The 21,321-nt window shown below is 37.2% G+C and overlaps 2 protein-coding genes across 2 annotated transcripts in view; both read left to right on the top strand.

Annotated features, from left to right (window-relative positions):
- The first annotated feature begins 6,426 nt into the window (after positions 1–6,426).
- LOC135704351 (27 kDa glycoprotein-like) overlaps positions 6,427–21,321 on the top strand; it is a 51,235-nt gene continuing 36,340 nt past the window's right edge. The window contains exon 1 of the mRNA XM_065225790.1: positions 6,427–6,432. The gene's annotated coding sequence lies outside the window, so the exon portion shown is untranslated. The remainder of the gene's footprint in view (positions 6,433–21,321) is intronic.
- Bet1 (blocked early in transport 1) lies at positions 6,669–7,241 on the top strand. Its single transcript, XM_065225768.1, has 2 exons — positions 6,669–6,688; positions 6,756–7,241. The coding sequence occupies exon 2, from the start codon at positions 6,820–6,822 to the stop codon at positions 7,183–7,185; it is 366 nt and encodes a 121-aa protein (XP_065081840.1). The 5' UTR covers positions 6,669–6,688; positions 6,756–6,819; the 3' UTR covers positions 7,186–7,241.

The raw sequence follows: 21,321 nt of genomic DNA, 5'->3' as shown, positions 1-21,321 counted from the left end.
CCGCATTCAGCAGTTTTTAGGAAAAGTTGTAGAAGAAGCGCAAACTGCATGTGTGAACAACAAGTCTTGTATAGATACACTTGATCAGTTGAGAACAGTTATAGCAAAAGCAAATGGGTCAAAACGATTTAAAACAGCAATATTAAGTTTAGATATGGAGAAGGCGTTTGATAATTTGGATCATGCGAAATTATGGAAAGTTTTAGAAGCTTATAACTTTCCACATCAGATTGTTAGCTGTATTAGAAATTTAAACATAAATGCTTCCTCTAGTGTACTTTTCAATGGTCACTTGACAAATAGCTTTAAAATAGAAAAATCTGTGCGACAAGGTTGTCCCCTATCAATGATTCTTTTTGTTTTGTACTTAGAACCATTCATACGAGAAGTTTATCACTCGATAACAGGTATTTTAATTGATGATAAGTTCATTAAAATTGTAGCATACGCAGACGATGTAACAATAATTATTCGATCTGATGTTGAATTTGATAAGGTATTACACATAGCTGATGAATAAGGTAAAACATTTGGAATCAAACTAAATGTAAATAAATCAGCATTTTTGCGGATAAACAATTTTTCATTAGGACCACAACGAATAATAGAAGCTAAACAGTTAAAATTTTTAGGAATGATAATAACTAATAATTGGACAGAAATGATTGGAAAAAATTATGAACGATTGATAAACACTTGCAAATGCAGTCTGGGATCTATCGAAGTTAGAAATTTAAATTTTATTCAAAAAACTTGGATCATTAATACTTTTATATTAAGCAAACTATGGTATATTGGACAGATGTTACCACCTGAGAAACGACATTTAGAGGAATTAAAAAAAAAATGTATTGAGATATCTTTGGGGTTCTCAAATTTTTAAAGTAGATTGCAATCAACTTTATCTGGCCCGAGATCTGGCCTATGAAAAAGGTGGTCTAGCCTTAGTTAATTTGGAGGAAAAATGAAAGCATTATTTATCAAGCAAATTTTATTCGACTCCAATAACATGTTGAAGGATCCCGATCATTTTCTGCTGAACTGCCAATATACACATAAACTTTCTCGTAACACTACGAATTGGATAAATATTGCAAAGCAATATAAAAATATGGTTTACTTGAATACTGTTGTTCTAATATATAGTTCCTTGTTAGCTAAACAACCTCACATTCCAAAAATTCAGGCAAAATTCCCTGATTTTGATTGGGTCACTGTGTGGGAAAACTTTAGTAAAAATGTGTACAGTTCAGAAGCCAAGTCAATGCTTTTTGAAGTTTTGAATGACATCTATCCAAATAAAGAAAAGTTGTCCAAATATAATGTGAGAGGACAGACGGAAAAGAATTGCGATGTTTGTAATGCACTAGATACAAATCTATATAGAATCAAAGATTGTAATTTATCTCGTGAAATTTGGAATTGGGTTGAGGAAATAATCAGGAATCAGATGAACGTTAGACTCAAAAGTGCTACTGAAATTTTTACTATACATATAGGAGAAAAATGTAAAGAGCTGAAAGCGGCTCTATGGCTAGCTACTGAAGGAATTATGTACAATATGAAGCATTATAGGAACCCTTCAATCTTCGTTTTCAAAAACATGCTTAGAAGCCGAAGATGGAATCAAAGAGTCTTTTACAGGAAGGTTTTTGGAAAATTTGCCTTTGTTTTCTAGGTTAAGAATTAGTAGTAAAAATTGTTTAATTTTGTAATAAAAAAAAATTGGTATCGCAAAAAAAAAATATATAAGCATCTGATATTAATACTAGTTTAATCATGGTTGATTAGATTGTAGATTATCTTTTTTTGAATAAATTTCAATCATTTTTGATTCTATTTTAATAATTTTTGATTGAATTTTAGTCTTTTTTGATTATATATCAGTATTGAAAAAGACTAAAATTTAATACTGGAAAGATTATTTCGATTTTAATCATGCATGACTACTGCCGAAGTAATCATGGCTCCCCTAATAAAAATTGTATGGTTAATTTGCTTAACGACGTGTTCTGGGTATCATCCAAACCATTTGTGGAATAGTTCAATGATTTGGGTTATCGTTCGTTTAAGGTTATTTTTTATTAGGGTCGGACTCAATAAGGTGAAGCGGGAATATGCATTCTTTTAAAGCTTTTTTATTTGATTTATCTTTGAGTGTGAGGTTAATGCGGTTAATGCATCACGTTATACTACTATTAAAATGCTACAAAACGATATAATTTTTTTTAGAAAAATAATGTACATCCTTAAAAAACAAGGACGAAGCCAATTTTTTTATTACAAATTGAGTTATCTCTTACGACCGCTTTTTCCTATATACATACACAGCAAAAAAAGTTGTTGTATATTACATCGAAACTGCTGCAACCAGGCCAATCCATCGGTTGTGTAATATCACATTGTACGATGTACATCGATTTTGCGAACAAAATTACATCCATTGATGTAATATTGTATCTGCTTTTTGCTATTACATCATTATTTCATACGTCAGCTTGAATTACGTTGATCGATATTACATTTTTTTTTGCTGTGTAGATGGGGCGAAACAGACATATTTTCTTAACACAAGGCGAATTATATAATATCAATCCTTTCCCTGTTCCTTGCAATTACCGGTTGGTAATCAAAAGGAAAAATTGTTAACCTGATCGAAATACATGAAAAATAAGCGAAAACATCTTGAATTTATCTGGAATCTGATACCGATTTAGCCGGAGATGAACCAGCCTGCGGCTAAAAATCTCCTAAATAGAGATAATAATAATAATAATATTAATGATACCGATTTAGAGAATCCGGAACAATAAACCGTCATCTGTCCGAATTTATAGTTACATTTTGTTTATTAAGTATTCTTGAATTTTGATATTAATTAAAACTTTTCCTTTTGGGCTGGTTCCTGTAAATAATAGAAAACTGCGAGTAAAACATAAATATAAAAACATAAATAAGATACCTAGTATTGTTAAAATGAATTCAAAATTAATTCTACTATGGAGCCACCGCCAGAGATGAAGTGGTATAAAACCACAAACGAAGTGACATACGACTAACTGGCGAAGAAATCCATTTAAATAATGTGGTTCACTGTAATAGAATTTTCTTGGAAGCTTATGCCATCATCCACCAGATGGGCTAGTTTTTTTTAATTTGATTTGAATAAAGTTGATTTTGTGTACAATGATTCTTTGACAGTGTGCAAAGAGTGCGTATCATTTTGTCATTTTTTATGCATTTCAGTTTTGAGTAGAGTGAAAGAGATAGAACCAAAACATTCTAGTACATTTGGTGAAAATGCTAGTTCAATCCAGTAGTAGTGTTGCCATGTGGTTCAATCCAGTAGTAGTGGTGTTGCCATGTGGTACACTGAAAAATTGCAATAGCAGGTTAGTCACCAAAGTTTTAGAGCCGCTCCGTCTGTCACTTCGTTTGTGATAAAACCGTTGTTGGATAAATGCGGATCAAAAAGGGAATTGGAGTCATCACATCAGCAGTGGATCCGGGAGTGAAAAGAAGAGGATGGGATGAAAGAGAAAAGGATGGCTTGGATAGGAGTGGATCGGGAAGGCCTCGATCACTCTTGTCGGGACCAGGAAACAATTAAGTCTATATAAAAATTCCTCATAAAAAGTGATTGTAGCATAGAGGTAACTCTAAGACCACTGGGTCCCGAAGAAAATCATTATTATTTTTGGCTCACTCAGTACCAGAACAACGGTCCCAAGCAGTCCCAAGCTATTTCACTCACCCCTGCATGTTCTGCATGAATCCACACACCCCTGATGTTATCTGTCAAACTTTCATAGCGAATCAAAACAAACATAGTGTAGTAATAGAATTTCAACTAGAATAGGGTACGTTAATCGTTTGCTTGGGACCAATAGGCTACTAAAGTGGTGAGCCAATTTAAAATCGTTAGTTTCGTATTGATTGTTGATTGTAGTTCGGTCGATTTGGTGCAAGTGACGCTTCGAGGAGTTAAATCATGAGTTATTGGATCGGTTACTTAACAAGTAACGCAAATAAAGTGCGTACAGTTCGTCATTAAGTGTCCGCAATTGTGAGGTCTGCTAAACACCACGCTTTACGGTGTCATAGCAGAAGATCCACCCATACTCACGCACCCGTTCTGCTGCACGGCACGCCGTTTCCTAGCGTGTAGGCAGATTAACCGTAACCCGACCACCTCCGCTGGGGACCTATCGTTAACGGTCCCAGAGCGGATTCGACCGACTCCACTGTACGTGGAACCCACGTGGCAAAAATACGGACGGCACACATCTCCGCCGTAGCAACCCTGCGGCCGCCGCTGCTGAAAGTACCGCCGCCGTCGCCACTTGTATCACCCGTTGAAGCCCGCCGGCACTATTCGGCTAACCCTGCAAAAGGTACGTTTCATCACCCATCCATCCTTCCGACTCCCACCACCAATGGGACCCAGCGCTGCAACGGTTATACAGAACGGCTCAAATAAACATTTGAGATTAAATTCTCTCTCTATTGATTAATATTCCTTTTTTCGAAAGAGCCAGCCTGTTCGGCAGATGAGGGTTTGTAGTCCGTTCGGTGGTTAGTTGTTGATGTGTAAGGTAAGTGATCGGTTGATTCTGAGTCCTCCAGAGGTCGGTGGCCGACCCTGAGAATTAAAAGGTGAGCTAACCCATAAAAGAGGCGGATGAAGCCCACCCCAGGCGACCTCCGTGGCTTGACCAGGGGTTAGGGGTTTTCAACGTAGCCCGTCTGGCTCGTTACTTTCAAATCCAACAAACTGCAAAAGGTCGATAGTAAACAAACCATCAGGAAAAGAACGTAAAATTTGAGGCGAAACATATAATGTTAAATGCTAACAGGCGAAACATAGGGGCGAAATGGCTTCTGTGCTCGCAGCCGGGCGATACAAGATACTATAAATCAAAAAAGGCGCATGCAACATGTAGACAACAATGATAATATTTTTATTTATCTCACAATAATGCTAACCAATAATCTAATAATTAGAAATAGTTCAGTTTTTGATATGGGTTTATAATTTATTCAATGTTTAATTATTCTTGTTCAAAATTTCAGATTCATTTTTCTCAGTTCAAGCCCAATGCGACATTGGCCCTTATTCCAGCTCTATCTACACAGCAAAAAAAAATGTAATATCGATCAACGTAATTCAAGCTGACGCATGAAATAATGATGTAATAGCAAAACGCAGATACAATATTACATCAATGGATGTAATTTTGTTCGCAAAATCGATGTACATTGTACAATGTAATATTACACAACCGATGGATTGACCTGGTTGCAGCAGTTTCGATGTAATATTCAACAACTTTTTTTGCTGTGTAGAGTTTCTTATTAGGGTGAATCCAAATATCACCCCACTCAATTGATGAATGTTTTCATCGCTTCGTTTCAACGTCCCCAATGAGGCTCCAGGTTCTAATAATTCTCCCAAAATGTGAATTCATTTGGTTCCCGTAAAGAAAAAAAAAAATACCCATAGCGGTGCAATGAAATGTATTTTTTTCCCTTGATTTGTTTTCCGTCGGTTTTTTTCCGTGCTGAGCACCAATGCTACCGACGCCAGGGAGGCAGCTTCCACACCTGGACCCTACCTATCGACCCATCAACTCATGAACCGGGGACCAACGGCTTTACTTCCCTAGTGTGTATGTGTGCATGTAAAATTTTACTCATTTATTGGGTAGTCCCAATTTCCCTCGAAAATGCTTACTTTGTAGTTATTATTGGGTATTTTGCGGTTACCGTGTAGGGGAAATTCTCCCCTTCCCAATAGAGATTGCTGACGTTTATCGTACTCACACGTCACGTATACGTACGTATACGTATACGTATACGCAAAATGTTTTCATCGGGAAAAAAAAAAACTTCATAGCGGAAAATTTTCCCGATGAAAACAAATCACTGCACAGCAAAAAAAAATGTAATATCGATCAACGTAATTCAAGCTGATGTATGAAATAATGATGTAATAGCAAAAAGTAGATACAATATTACATCAATGGATGTAATTTTGTTCGCAAAATCGATGTACATCGTACAATGTGATATTACACAACCGATGGATTGACCTGGTTGCATCAGTTTCGATGTAATATTCAACAACTTTTTTTGCTGTGTGACACAATCATACTTTAGCAATCTCTATAGTGCTCTTGGTTTGCGTGGGCGTACTTCGGTTCTCGTGAAAAGGACCTGAAGTTGTTTACAAAAGTTGATAGGCCCTTTTCAAAAGTTACGCGAGCATTATTCATGTGTTCATTTTTAGTAAACACGGCCTCGCTGTTGTGTCACTTTTCGTCGAGTGAGTGAACTCAATCCATCCGTGCACTTGATGTCTATTTTGAATCAGTTGCGTAAACGGAAACAGCAATAGAATTATACTCGGTTTCTGAGTAACTTTCATCGGCCGTGTGCCTTCATTTAGCGAAGGGACTGTCCTATCCCTCGCATGATGACTAAAAATGAACAATGATAGTTTGATGACTGTTGGTGACGTTTCCTACAGAAGTGATAGTTCGATGGATGGATGTAAACATTGGAAAGTTCGTGAAAAATTTAATCTAGATTATTGTAAAATAAATCCTGTATTTGCGCTGGAATTTGGAGAATTCTTCAGCCACTAGCACGTAAGCAAGTAATACTATCAATAAGTAAAACAGAAACTGTAAGCTTTCGAACAACTTAAAGAATATTAACTGTTGACGGTGAAAATGACACGTATCCATTTACAGCTACTCCGCGGTTGTTCCCGGTCGAAATTAGCTGATCAAAGTGGCGCAGTTTGGCGGAGGAACAATGAGACGTTCTCAGGGCTATGCCTACGAGCCGCTAGCCCAGAATCCGGGCCCCAGCGGCTTGAGCAACGGCACCAACAGCCACGATGCCCTCGAGGACGAAAACGAACGGATGGCCGATGAGTTGAAGGGTAAAATCGGGGCTCTCAAATCGCTGACGATAGACATTGGGAACGAGGTGCGATACCAGGACAAGCTGCTGCGGGGAATTGACGAAGATATGGACCGAACGGGTGGCTTTATGTCCAATACAATTACGCGGGTCGTGAGGCTAGGGAAGGGAGGTCATCGGAACTATATGTGCTACATGTTTCTGTTTGTGATGGTTGTGTTTTTTATTCTGTTTCTGATACTGAAGCTCAGATAGTGTGAATTCTTCGGCGGCAGGCGGGGGTGGAGTGATTCAATATAGATGTATGCTAATTAATCATTCAGAAGATATGATAGACTATTAAAATATATATAAAAAACGATTTATTAGAACAACGACATTGACATTGTCATTTTCCAAGACCCGATGAAAGGTTCTACCAGCAGGGAACGTGGACTAATTAAATTACAATTATAATTGAACAATGCGAGGGATTTGGCCTTTTCGTTCAATTTTTTTTCTGTAGTGAAATAACATCCTTATAAATTGATAAACTGACCAAATAAAAGATAATTAACATTTCAACGAAATGCGAGGTAAAAAAAAATCGTATTTTAGTTGATGCCCAAGTTGTTAAGACAATTTATAGAAATTCAACAGGTTTGAAAAGTAAATCAGTTCTAGGTTTTTAGTTTTTAAGAAGAAGCCAGAGATTTCATCCCGTTTCTACAAAGAGAGTTTTGACGTAACATATTTCCAAACTGATATCTTCAGAGTGTGTTGATATATTAAACGATATATTAAAAAAAAAAAGAAAATGTCTATTTAAAAGAAGACAAAACTTTCTGTAAATCATGTTTCAAGTCTTCAAGTTATGTCCTTCAGCTTCAAATTTTTGCAAGCCTCGTGCTGCGTTCAAAGGGGCTGTTCATAAACAACGTAGGCTGGAATCGGCGGTCGAAACAGGGTCGTAGCGTGGTAGGGGGGGAGGGGTGTGTTCGCCCGAGTATCACCCATGAAGGGGTTCATCTACACTGATAGAAATTCCCTTATATCTTTTGGCAAATTTCTATTCCTGATTATTCATAAATTGTATAAGTCAACTAATAAGCAGACATCTCCATTCAAAAAGTGAATGGAGATGTAAAAGTGAAAAACACATGAATAAAAAATTAATTTTCGTTTCGTGTAGAATGTTGACATTTTACAAAGTCTGACATCCTAAATATTTGTCTCAGCAATCGATGAATAAAAATACTTTAAAATTGAAATTTGCATCTTATTTTCATATCTTGGGAGGTTTTCTAAATATTGCAATTTGTGAAAAAAGATGGAAAATCTTAAGCTTTTTTCTATCTTCGAATTTAAAAAATTCGATGATGTCTCAAAATCCAGTAGATGTGTTATTATTTCAAGTTCTAAATTTCTTACACAATTGCTTAGCTTTTACTTATCGGAATTCAGTCCAATAGTACATGCCAATAGCCTTTAGAATAAATATATTTGAAAAATTTGCATGATTTTGTTAATCAAAATTAATTAAAAAATCTGAGGCCTTGAAGGCTTTCGAAATCTTAAACTGTAAAAATACCATTAGTCTTGAACAACGAAAATTTTGTTAATTAATGAAGGGTAAGGGACATTTGCCGCTGCGTCATAATTTACTCATAAAAAATAGATCAATTGCACAATTCGACACACAAAGTAAATATATAAAATATGATATGAAGAATTTGTTTAATTAGACCAAAATTAAATGGATACCGTTGCTACAGGATTTGAAACATTTATTTGTAAGTTTCATAAACCTGCAAAACTGTACGAAAACTCTTTGAATAGTGGGTTACAATTCAAAACACTTCAATTCTATTGGGATCAAAAATGTAAATAATTTATCGTAATATATAATTTAAAGAACATTTAAGCAATTTCGTTTGAGAATTTTGTAATTGTGGTATCTTTAGCTGAATTGAAAATTTGTGAAAACAATGATATAACAATTTCAATTTTGCGAGTACGCGTACCACAGCCTTTGAGCCGTCGGTTTATAATCTTTAACATTTACTAACTTAGGAGGGGTAACTTTCTTTTACATGGCTTAAAAATATTGATATTTTGGAGGCGAACCAGCCCAAGGCTGAAAGCTTCCCTAATAAAGTTAAATAATAATAATAATATTGATATTTGGAAACGAGTATTTAAATACCATCGTATAAATGATAAATAGGCTGTTTGTAGTGAACACAAATGGTGACACCGAAACCATCCGCCCCAGGTGTCACCGAATCACACTAAGCCCCTGTTCCAGAGTTTATCTAGATAAACATACTTGAGCCTTAGGTGCGCGTAAATATCCACCCACGGTAAATTTTTTTTATCTAGTTCGTTTATTTGGAAGGCTCAATCGCGTAAGTTTTACGGAGCCGATAATTCATTGTTCACTGTGTGTAACAAAATTCACTTAATTCTATGTCTAGTAGGAGTTGGGCCGATTGCTCGTGGCTTACTCGAGGTTAGAAGGGTACATTTTCGAAGGATAGGATCAGGGGAGGAGCTTGGGGTAGGGTTTCGTTGTTTCATCAGAGCGTTGTCGCCAGTATGAACGGTAGTGCTGTTCTAGCTTCGTCCGGAGTTCGACCGGCTATGGTGGGTGACCAGTGGGCGACGATGACACTCATCGAGACGGGGGGACAAGACAAACAAAAACTAATAAAGAGAGACAAAAGACAAAAGGAATTAAATTCTTATACTAGACATTTGAAGAAAAACATAAACGGACTGCATATAGCAGAGATCACGGGTTGCCAACACGTCTCTGATAGGAACATAGGGTTGTCTTCCTTGGGCCTCGAGGGTATTCAAAAGTCGCTCTCTGGCGGCGTCATTATCCGTACATTGCCAAACTGCGTGTTCGATGTCATCGTAACCGTTTCCACACCGACAGATGTTGCTGTCCACGAGGTTTATTCTATTGAGATGAGCATCTAGCGAGTAGTGGTTGGACATAAGTCTACTCATCACGCGAATGAAGTCACGACTTAAGCCCAAGCCTTTAAACCACGCTCTCGAAGAAACATTAGGAATAATTGAATGTAACCACCGTCCAAGATTTCCAGTGTCCCAATCGGTTTGCCAACTCGAAAAGGTACTCTGACGCACTAAATGGTAAAATTCATCGTGTGAAATTTGCCTGTCATACAATTCGCCTTCCTGCGCGCCCACCTTTGCGAGAGATTCCGCCTTCTCATTGCCTGGCTACCCACGGTAAATGTAGTTTCTGTAATAAATATAATATTGGATGGACCCATTTTCACTCCAGTTCTACTTTAGGCGTTTCGATGATGTGGATCGTTGGATTAGTGTCAAACCCATCATGCAACACATTCAATTACACACTAAGATTTTGTTTTCGTGTTCGGTAAATTTTTACCTAAATTAGAAAAGCTGAAGTGGTAAAACTTGGACCTTCATTTTAAAATCCATTGAATTAAAAATTTTAAAAACATGTTCTTGATATTTTAGTGGAGTGAAGTGAGTTCCGTGACGATATAATTAAGGAAATTTTATTTAAAGAGTTACATCCGTTTGTCTGTGTTTTAAATACGTAAGAAGGGTCACCATCTGTCACCATGTATGAATATAGGTGGATAAATCCTGGTTTATTTTAAATTGAATGTGACATCCCAACACTAACAACAACACCGACGTGTCACTAAAGAAAATTAAGTTTTAATCACGTTCTTCTCTAAATTCACTTTTTCATCCTCTCATCCGCCACTTTTTCACCCTACTCGATACCACCAACTAAGAGTCATCGCACAAACATCCTTTTTTCTCCCCATCGCATTCTCATCCAGCAGCATGATTCGTGCTGCTGGACCCCCAACTCTCGTGGGATGAAGTTGATCTCCTACAGTGCACTCACGTTTTTTCTCGCTCCGTTTCCCACCACCGTTATAGAGAAATGGATTATAGACCGGTCTGATAAGCATAAGCACGTGTTTAATTGGCACGTTGCCTGGTGATCTGACATTCCGGTGAAGTTAACAGTTGACCCATGGGTAATCGTATCAGCATCGACAGGACAGGACCAATCGTGTTGGCTAGTTGAATGATGTGCTTATATTAATAGGTACAGTCTATATGTATGGGAAACAGAACATGACGTCCTGGGGAGCAGTTGGACACTATCTTCGGTCCTACGTCGCAATAATTCGAACCTGGGCGAAAGTAAAGGGAAAGAGTGACCCATTCATTAGCAGCTACAGTGATTGTTTTTTTTAACAAAGAATGGTCCAGCACACAGAGGGGTAGCTTAATTTGGGCCGTCTTTAGTCAGAAAAACAGCAGGACAGGCGACTTTGTGTTGCTGCTGCAAAGTACTGTGGGGGTTGAAACAATGGAATAAGCTTTATCCATGCCGTGTGCATTATAAATGCGATGGGAGTGGATTAGCTGTGGATGAAGAGGGGGCGGCGATGAGAACGAAAGCATATCGTTCGCCAGATCGCTCGGCTATTGATGAGTGGGGGCAGGTCACGTTTGTTTACGCCGAAGAAAGTAGGTGCCAGAGAGCGAAATAAAGGTGAAGGTAATTTGCAGCTGCTCTACGTATGAGTGACGTTCCACAAAGGAAATGGCTTTTAGCGAAATAGGAAAAACAAGTCCTGGGCAGTGCTTTGTCTGTTTTTTTTTAACGTAGAAGCTACGAATGGAATACTAATTCGTTCAAGTTGATTGTTACAAAGTAGGTCGTTTCATGGTTGAACAGATCTAGCAGTCTTTTGAGAGTGAGCTGAGAGTATCTATTTGAATGTCTTACACATTGAGTTACTGATGAGTTGGTTTAAAATCGTACCAAACAGTTTTCTGCAAATAACACAATTTCTGTTTTGTAAGTCGGTTAATGTACATATTGGTTAAATCTACAATGATTAAATAATGGTTCAATCTACAATGATCAAGGAAATTTCAGAATACCATTTCCACCATTTAAAGTATTGTAGAAAATTATTAATTTGACTATATGTTTGGAAAATCTGTAGTAACCATTGTTATAAGAAAACTTATATGTATCGTGAAAAAAATAATAAAAGCTTTGTTCTGGACTGGAGAGGTCTTGAACTTCTCTCCTATACATGTGTGAGATAGTGTATGATGCGTCTCCTTCGATTTGCTACCATATGTGTCATCAACTTGGTTATACCCGAGCAGGAGAAAATAACTAATGAATACTTAATTTTGATCTGCTACTAAAATTTGGTATTGACCAGCATGACATAAGAGGTAAAATACCAAAGAATAATACCAAAAAATGACATGGAAAATACTTTGTAAATACCAAAAATTTATATTTGGATACCAAAAGAATACCTGGGAGATATTTTTTTGGTATTGGATTATCAAAATTTGGTCATGGTATTGTGGGAACATTTTTTTTGGTATTATTTTTTGGTATTTTACCTCTTATGTCAGGCTCATCCATTCCAATTTAAGGTATCAAGATATTTGTTCCTGCTCGGGTATACATAATATTTTGGTCTGGTACTGTAATGTTTGTTGGTCCTTCCACTGGAGGTGCGCAGGATGTTTGAATCTATACACCCAACCGAGGGATGAAAGATTTGCCTCCTATATGTAGGATTCATCATCTCAGGCTGTTTTTATTCCTCTGTTAGGGACCTAACACCACTGCGACCTTGATCTATTGTAGTATAGCCCGTGTCCTTAGTTTAGTGCATGTCGTATTACTCCATCACTTTTGAGAAATGATGAAGTATTCGATTTATTTTGCAGTTGTCATTCTTGCATTTATCGCAAGGATCCGACTCTAATTGAAAGGTTCCACTATTTATACCCTTCGGAGTGTTGAAACACCCTCACCCCACCCACACTCCTTTTTCAGTCAAAACTGAATTCCTAAGCAACAAAATTGAAAAATGACACCGATAATGACCATGCATCAGAACCCTAGTCACATAACATATGTGGAACTCGGCAATAAAAAATCTACCCTATTTCAGTGATTTCAAGTGGTATAGTATCGATCGATCTGTCAAACTGATTATACCAGCTGTAAAGTGAGAGTATCAAGGAGGTAGTCAATTCTATTAAAATATTTCTAATGTGGTTTATAATTGTAGCCCGCATGAACGGAGGATGGAGACCGAAAAATGTGAAGTGTATAAGTAGAGAAATTAATTTAACGAATAAAAAAATGGGCCGGCTGGACTCTAACCACGAACGTTTATCAGACCTGTGCTTTCTCCACTGCACTCTCCATGCTTCGGAACATGCATAGGCTAAAAGCGAATAAGATGCGCTCATAGTACCACCGACAAATCGACATGAATGACCATACAAAGTACCATCAAATTTCTGATCAAAACACAAAACTGACATCTACCGCCGTGTTCGCGAAAAATGTGTATCCTAGCCACGAACACGTATACAAAATGTATGAGTTGGTTGGTGTCTAAACTATTCCGGGCAAATTATTTTTATCGAGATAATAAATTTCTATGGTTTTGACATATGGGATCGCTGCACATTTGAATCTGCCGTTATGGATTCTCGATCAAGAGTTGAGCCAAATAACATATGTGGAACTTCATGCAAAACTGCTGACTAAAAGTTGACCCCTTTTTTGTGTTTCCACAGTGGTATAACTGGTATAGTTGGATATCGATCCGTCAAAATTAAATTTTCGTGATTCGACACTGACTCTTTATATGGGCCAGTGTCGGAAACGTAAGCAATGGCTTCTTTCGTAAATATCTTGTAATTCAAAGTCAATCCATGTAAATCAGCAATTCTATCAGCTATGGGGACTTTCTCTATACACAAACATGGTGGTGGCTTACTTGAGCAAGAAATTCGTGGAAAAGTAAGTGTTTACGTTTGTGACATTGGCCCTTATGAAAGAAAATCGCTATTTGAAAACTACACAAATTTGAGTAAAATCCACCCTGATTGGTCAAAACTGAATCTATAAAAAAAACGGGTAAACTTGTTGGGAGTGACAGGTTAACAATTGAACAACGTCGGTCGGATCCATGCCAATGTTGCTCATGTGTCAGCTTGTCACTCCCAACATAGTTTACCCATTTTTGAGTAGGTTCAGTTGTGACCGATCTGCTTTCTAGTAGATTTTATCTTATCTTTTCGCTCCACCATGGCACTGTGGTCCAAAACAGCAAAAAGTGGAACTTTATTCCTAAAGCCTAGCCTTTACATTTTAGCCATATAGTGTCTTCGGAAAAAATGTTTGTATAAATATTTTACATAATATAAAACTGTCAAAAATTAGTCATGTCTTACTATGCAGAAAATAAAAACACAAACTTTTTTCTTTGAGGATATAGGGGAACGATGTCTTCAGCAAAGTTGTAGACAATGTAAAAATAAGCAACTTCACTCAATACGTTAAAATTCTAAATCCTGTATTTTCAGAGTTATGGAGCTTTTTCTATGGAAGTTCCCTTAAATTTAGTTTTTCATACTTAACTTCTTTAAATTTCATTTTTCAAGTATACAATGTTCTAGACAATTATTCAAACAATCAAAACACACGTTTTTGCAAAAGATGATGAATCATTACAATTACTCCTTGTAAAGTTATAACAACTTTTATCTTTATTTTTCCATTACTTCATAAGCTTCTAGGAGAGAATGGGGCAAGTGAGGACACAAAACCAACTTTTTTTCTTGAAGCTTAGCTCAAGTACTATAAAGTTGAGAAGGTTTCATTTGCGCTCCCTTCCCAAATTTGAGTACAATAACCTTATTTTTTATGGTTTTTCATATATTTTTCAGTTTCGTTTTTAGGTTTTTTATACATAATTTTTTACTTTTTTATATTTGAAGTATATAATGTTCTAAATAATCTTAAAACAGTAAAAACAAATGTATTTGTAGTAGACCGTTAGTCTCTACAATAATTTATTGCAAAGTTATAGCTTATTTTAACTTTATTTGCTTTATTTTTTGTTTATATGGGAGAATGTGGCAATGGGAACACAACATCATCTAGCCTTCTTGAAGCCCAGTACCAAAAAGCTATGCAGATTCAACTTCACCCTCCCCTCTTATTTGAGTATGACAACTTTACGCTGTTACATATTTTCTTGTTTTTATAGAAAACTTAATATATTGAACATTCGCTGCAATAAAATTATAGCTCAAAAATAATACACCAATAATCCGAAGACACTATATGGCTAAAATGTAAAGGCTAGGCTCTAGGAATAAAGTTCCACTTTTTGCCGTTTTGGACCACAGTGCATGGTACCAGCGAGCCACCGTCTCTTCATGCAAAGATTAACAGGATCTTATGAGATTTTTCACTGGAGTGAAAGGGTAAGGTAATGTCTAACCTGTTTCTCGCACAGATTGACGTTTGCTTATGGGATTTTACCATAGGAGTAAAGAGTTACATACAGAGTGACCGAAAAGGCTAATTGCCAAAGTAATTTAAATCACATTCTTTTTTAGACTAGTTCTGTGGCACAGAGGGCCTATCAATGTATTTATTAACGCGTGTTTTCAAGTCGGTCAGAAGTCAATCAAGCGCATTGTTAACCAGTCATACTGTAGATAACCAGTCAGTAGATCTTTGTGTTGGGATTTGAGCAGAAACATTCAATTTAACGCTATTGAGAAACATAGAGAGGGTTGAAAGCTTGGGTATTACAGGTATCGATAAGCGCTCGATTTCATTTGTCATCTTGTAAAATTCTAGTGAATGAAAAGATGCAAGGTTAGCTCAGAACACTGCATATTTTCCACAATATCAAGAGATTTATGTCTGTTTTACGTATTAATTTCAAGAAGAAGAAGTTCCACTACAGCTTTCAAATGAACAAGGATTCAAAGAATCGCCAGCAAATGTATTTAAATTTCTCAACGCACACTATGTTTTTTTTTTTCAATATTCAGTTTTTTTTTTATACTGCGGTAGAACTTTGACAGCTTCTTAAGATTTTCAATACTTGTATATAAACCAGGACACTGGTTGCAAAATTTTTCTGCTTTAAACTGTATGGATCAAACTCCAAATCCAACTTCCAAACTCCGGTCGTTTTTTTCCTGAAATGAAATCAAAGTTTTTTTTTTCAAAGTGCAATTGGTTCAAATAAAAAATGTTAATGGAAACAATGGTGCATACATTTATTATCTAAATTTATCATAGAGAAAGAAAATTGAAAAACAAATACCCACGCAAATTAAAAAAAATCAACAAGTATTCGCTTGGAGTTTCTTAAATTGTTGGTAATAATTACAGAAAAGCAATACGCATCGCTTTCATATTTGAATTGTAAACAGTTAACGCATGGCAGCTTAACATTAAGTTTTTATGTGGCAGGTCATTGCTTAAAACATCTTCAAAAAATGCCTTGAACGTAAATTATTATGGCAATACAATGACATGAGTTCAAGAGCGCTAAGAAGACATAGAATTATAAACCACATTAGAAATATTTTAATAGAATTGACTACCCCCTTGATCTCCTTTCTCACTTTACAGCTGGTATAATCAGTTTGACAGATCGATGTCCTACTATACCACTTGAAATCACTGAAATGGGGTAGATTTTTTATTGCCGAGTTCCACATATGTTATGTGGTTGAGCTTAATTTTCATGTCGGTTTGATTTCGCATACTATATTTGCTGAACGGGAATTGGAGAGAATTGAAGCAAGTATGTGCGTCGTTCTACAATGTTATAAACAAAAAGCTTGGCGGTATGGTTGAAAGCGTAGACAGAGCACGAAATTAAAAAAAATATATATAAAAATGACTGCATCGTCTGCATGGCGAACTTATATCATTCTCTGCGTTATTCGCTGCAGAGGATTATACGAGGGGTGCGACACATCTAAATCTCAATTTTAAATGGCCGAAAAATCTCACATTAGCGGATCAGTCTACGAAAAACCTTTTTTCATTTTTTGCATCTAAACCTATCTACTCGCATCGCTCTCCACCTTTTTGCAGGAAATCTTCAAAATCATAATCAATCGTGTTTCGATCTATAAAGCGCGAGTGCATCTCACAACAGGAAAGCAAAAAAATTCCTGCATCTTAAATAGAGTCCCCCATCGGGATTATAGGCAATGCATCTAACATTGAATGTAATAAATTTTAGGTTTGCGTGTATTGTTAATGAGTAAAATGTTCAACGTTTACTTTAGATGTTCTAGATGTTTTTTTTGCAATGTTGATCCTGAATCTCCGACAATAAAACCTGAGTTTTTGAGCTGATATATGATGTGCTAAACACGTAGAAATAACAAACTTTACACGTGACGGAATCGATCTTTGACATAAATCATCAGACGTAAACAAATATTTCATGTAAAATTAAGTGCTCCGAGACTGAAAAGTTCGTTACTCGACGAAAAGTACGTTTGATTGAGTTGAATTGCGCGTCTGTTATGACTCAATTTTATGTCAAAATTGACGCTCGTATATGTCAGTGTCATGATTTTTCTTTTCTAAGTGTGTACGATTGCACTATGTTGTCCAAAGTCCAGTTATAGTCGCTATGTTTATAGTCTGGCGGATAGAATCTAGGGAACCAATTGAGTTGTCAAATAGCTGAACCAATCGAGCAAATCACGACTCAAGAGGAAGAGGTGACAATTAGCTTCTTCCTCTTTTATTTCTATCTCTATCTCTATCTTTATCTATCTCTATCTCTATCTTACGCACATGAAATCGGCCAATCAGGAACTGGTTCACATTTGACAGAAAAGTGGTTCATTTTTGCCCCCGTATTGTCACCTCTTCTCTTAGATCACGACCAACAAACGAAAAAAAAAACACATCAGCTTTTGCGAACAAAACTTCGGAAACCCCTTTCTCGTGACTCAAGGCTAACCTACGCAAACCAACACCATCATATTGGGTGGGGGAAAGTTTTCCCTATTCGAATATGCTGTTAATTTCCTCGAGTTGTCGAGGAACGAACTATCACAGTTTTGTTTATAAAAGTTGATAGTAACTTGTCAATTTTTGGTCTACAATACATTGAATTAGATCCGCTTTTTGATAAACCATGGTCCACTTGGTACAAACTCTTTTGCTTATTACAGCGCTCATAGTAGACGTTTTCGGAAGATTTTGATGTCTACACGGCCAATCATACCAACTCAGCGACTGAGAATAATTGACTCAGAGAATTTTCTTTCCATATGAAATTTAGGGTAGATGTACCAGTTATGGCTATACGTTCCTATTATGGTGTGTTCCAATTATGGCACATGGTATTTCCATAGGCAGAACTTGTTACTGTTTTTCAGTGAATGTAAAATACATTCACTGAAAAACAGTAGTGGCTTTTGTTCGCTCTGGTTCGTCATGCATAAGAGTTACGGATTTGAGTTGTTAACAAAAGTTGTAGTTAATAACAAAACCTACAAAAACTTCATGCAGTATTTTGCAGAATTCTGTTGTTGAAAAAAGTTAGGGACAAATGAATGTAAATGAATGCACGAAATGAATGCAAATGATTTTCCATGCCTGAATAGGAGCGTACAAAAAAAATCGTACACCTGGAAAATCCATCGTGGTGCGCGTCCAAGCTGGCTAAAGTGTTGAATTTTCCTAGAAACACCGTATGGGTAGCCTTGATGATGAATCGGAGGCCTCAAAATAAACGCCGAAGTGCAACTGACAACCGTTAGCTCCATGCAAAGGTCGTGAGGTCCATTAGAATCAACCCAGCTATGTCCGATCGCAATTTGAACAAAAAGTATGATCCCGCCCTTAGTACAGTGCAGTGAATTCGCTATCGAGAAGGCTTACAGGCATACCGCGCCAGTATGCAACCAAATCGATCACTCAAGCAGAATACCGTAGCTAGAACCCGTGCTCGAAAGCTGTATGACAACCTGTTGACCAAGTCCGGATGGTGCATACTTATATATTATGGTGACGCTCTCAAAGCGAAATTGACAGGTTTTATGAGTCAAACACATACTTTACTACCTCTTCTTGTTACTTACAAGTACAACATGGCATTATTGCATCTAATGATTGCATAATTACAAATAATATTTTTCATAGCAAGTGAGTGGAAGCAACCCTGCTTATGGATGATGAAACCTACGTAAAAGCCGACTTTGGACAGCTTACAGGACCGACATTTTACAAGGCGCAGGCTCGAGTAGGTGTTCCTGGAAAATTAAAGTTGGCTTTTGCGGATAAATTCGCACGCAAAGATATGGTCTGGCAGGGAATTTGCAGCAGCGGCCAGAAGACAAAGGTTTTCATCACTGAGAAAATGATGAACTCGGAGGTTTATAAAACGAAAAAATAGCCAGCATAATGTAAACAGGGCTTCAGCGTCTACCAGCATGAGATTTTAAGAGTTACTAAAATTCGTGCTAGTTGGCTAGTACACTAGCACTAGCAAATCCGCTTAGATGTAAACACCCCATAAGCATTTCTTAGTCAGCCGTTCCATGGTGGACTGACACTCGGGTTTTTTTTTTTTTCTTTGGTTTGTTTTCCGTCGATCTTGTTTTTCGTGCTGAGCACCAATGCTACCGACGCCAGGAAGGCAGCTCCCACACCTGGACCCTACCTATCGACCCATCAACTCATGAACCGGGGACCAACGGCTTTACTTCCCTTCCGAAGGAAGACGTGATCAGAGATGTTATGCCTCAGAACATCCCGGCGGCGCCGACTGGGATTGAACCCAGGCCTGCTGGGGTGAGAGGTAATCACGCTTACCACTACACCACCGGCACCGCTGACACTCGGGTTTAACAAAGCATTTCCTCTATCGCCGTGCTACGGCTACCGGGTCAATGTTCACGTCGCATCTCCTCATAGAATATTGACGGATTGACAACATTGCCCAAGCTAAAGGGTGATACGGTCAAAATTTGGTCAAGGGAAAACGCGTGTAAATCGGTGAAATCGTTTATTTAAAAAATCAAATTAAATTTCTTTTTCAAGTTCAATTAGTATAAAATTCAGGAAAAATATTCAGTTAGGCTTCCGCCAGGGGGTAAGCCACTCTGCCACCTTGTGTTAACACCCACAAAAACACACTCCGACACACTCCAAACACCTTGTCACCCAGGCAGTCTCCATATAACAGATAGTTTTTCATCAATCCTGGCACCACTTCCAAGAATGTTTACATCATATGTTGTTTATAATAGACCAATCCATGATCTGATTTTATCATTCATTTTTGACAGCATGATCTGCTTTTTATGGATCTGAACCTCTCAAATGAGTAAACAAACCAAACTAACCTGCCAAATTATTTAGAACGCTTGGTTTATTTATGTGACCCAGGATATCAGCGATGTTTTTGCTGTAGGTTTTTATATAGCTTATTACCATACTTACCGTGTATTTTAATCTCTATTCTGCGGTTATTTCCTGGGTTGTTTTTAAAATTTATAAATTTATTTTCGTGATATTATTACAGTTCATCATGGACGAGGTAAGTTTTTATTTAGCATTTTTACCTGCATTTTTAATTGTTTAGTTAACACCGAATTTTATTGCAGGATTACTTCTGGCAAAAACTGGAAGGAATGTATGGAAGCATTCATACTCTATATTGAGCATGTCTAACCTATGCAATCAGTCGCTTGGTAGATTGACCAGGAAAGAGATAATGCTTGTCGATGATTCACTGGCATCAGAAGTCATCAAACGCCTTTCGTCAGATGTCGCTTGCCTAGAAGCTTCACCTCCTCCGAGGAAGCTTCCTCTAATTGAAATGGGCGATATAGAGAACACGATCGAGATCGAGAGCGACCATCAGCAAAATGGTGATACGACTCATTTCACCGAGACTCAATGTTCATCAACAATACTGTCTCCGTTGGTTGCCAACCTCAAGCTTCAGTCGACAAATGCTACCGAACCTGACGAAGATGAAGATGTCATTATGCAATGTAAGTATATCAGCTGACATATGGTTCTTCTAGAACTACGAGAAAAGTAGTCAAAATATATGCGTTTCATAAAAAAATAGTAATTTTTTAGTCCAGTTTTGTGAAATCGCTGGTAGAAAGTCACACCAAAACTGCTTGACAAAGTGGATAATTGCTCAATAGTTGGTCAACCAACAGTCAAAATTTCAGTAAAGTAAGAATTGTAACTCCACTTTTCTAGGAAGCAGGGGCCTCCCTTAGCTCAGTCGGTAAAGGCGCAGCTACAAAGCAAGACCATGCTGGAGGTGGCTGGGTTCAATTCCCGGTCCGGTCTAGGAATTTTTCGGGTTGGAAAATTTCTCGACTTCCCTGGGCATAGAAGTAAAGGGTGTCCACGATGAAATTGCCACACTATGAAATTGCTCTAACTTTTTAACCGTTGGGTAGAATTTAATGAAAATTTGGGTGGATTTAGTTCATAGTGCATTATTTACATCCTGCAAG

The sequence above is a fragment of the Ochlerotatus camptorhynchus genome, unplaced genomic scaffold (genome assembly GCF_037179485.1).
Source record: "Ochlerotatus camptorhynchus isolate MF236.1 unplaced genomic scaffold, CSIRO-AGI_Acam_v1.1 ptg000234l, whole genome shotgun sequence".
Lineage (NCBI taxonomy): Eukaryota > Metazoa > Arthropoda > Insecta > Diptera > Culicidae > Ochlerotatus > Ochlerotatus camptorhynchus.
This window is presented reverse-complemented; position numbering and strand designations above follow the sequence as displayed.

Bases quoted from the DNA above. Each gene is read 5' to 3' on its own strand.
- Bet1 (XM_065225768.1), top strand. From the start codon at position 6,820: ATGAGACGTTCTCAGGGCTATGCCTACGAGCCGCTAGCCCAGAATCCG.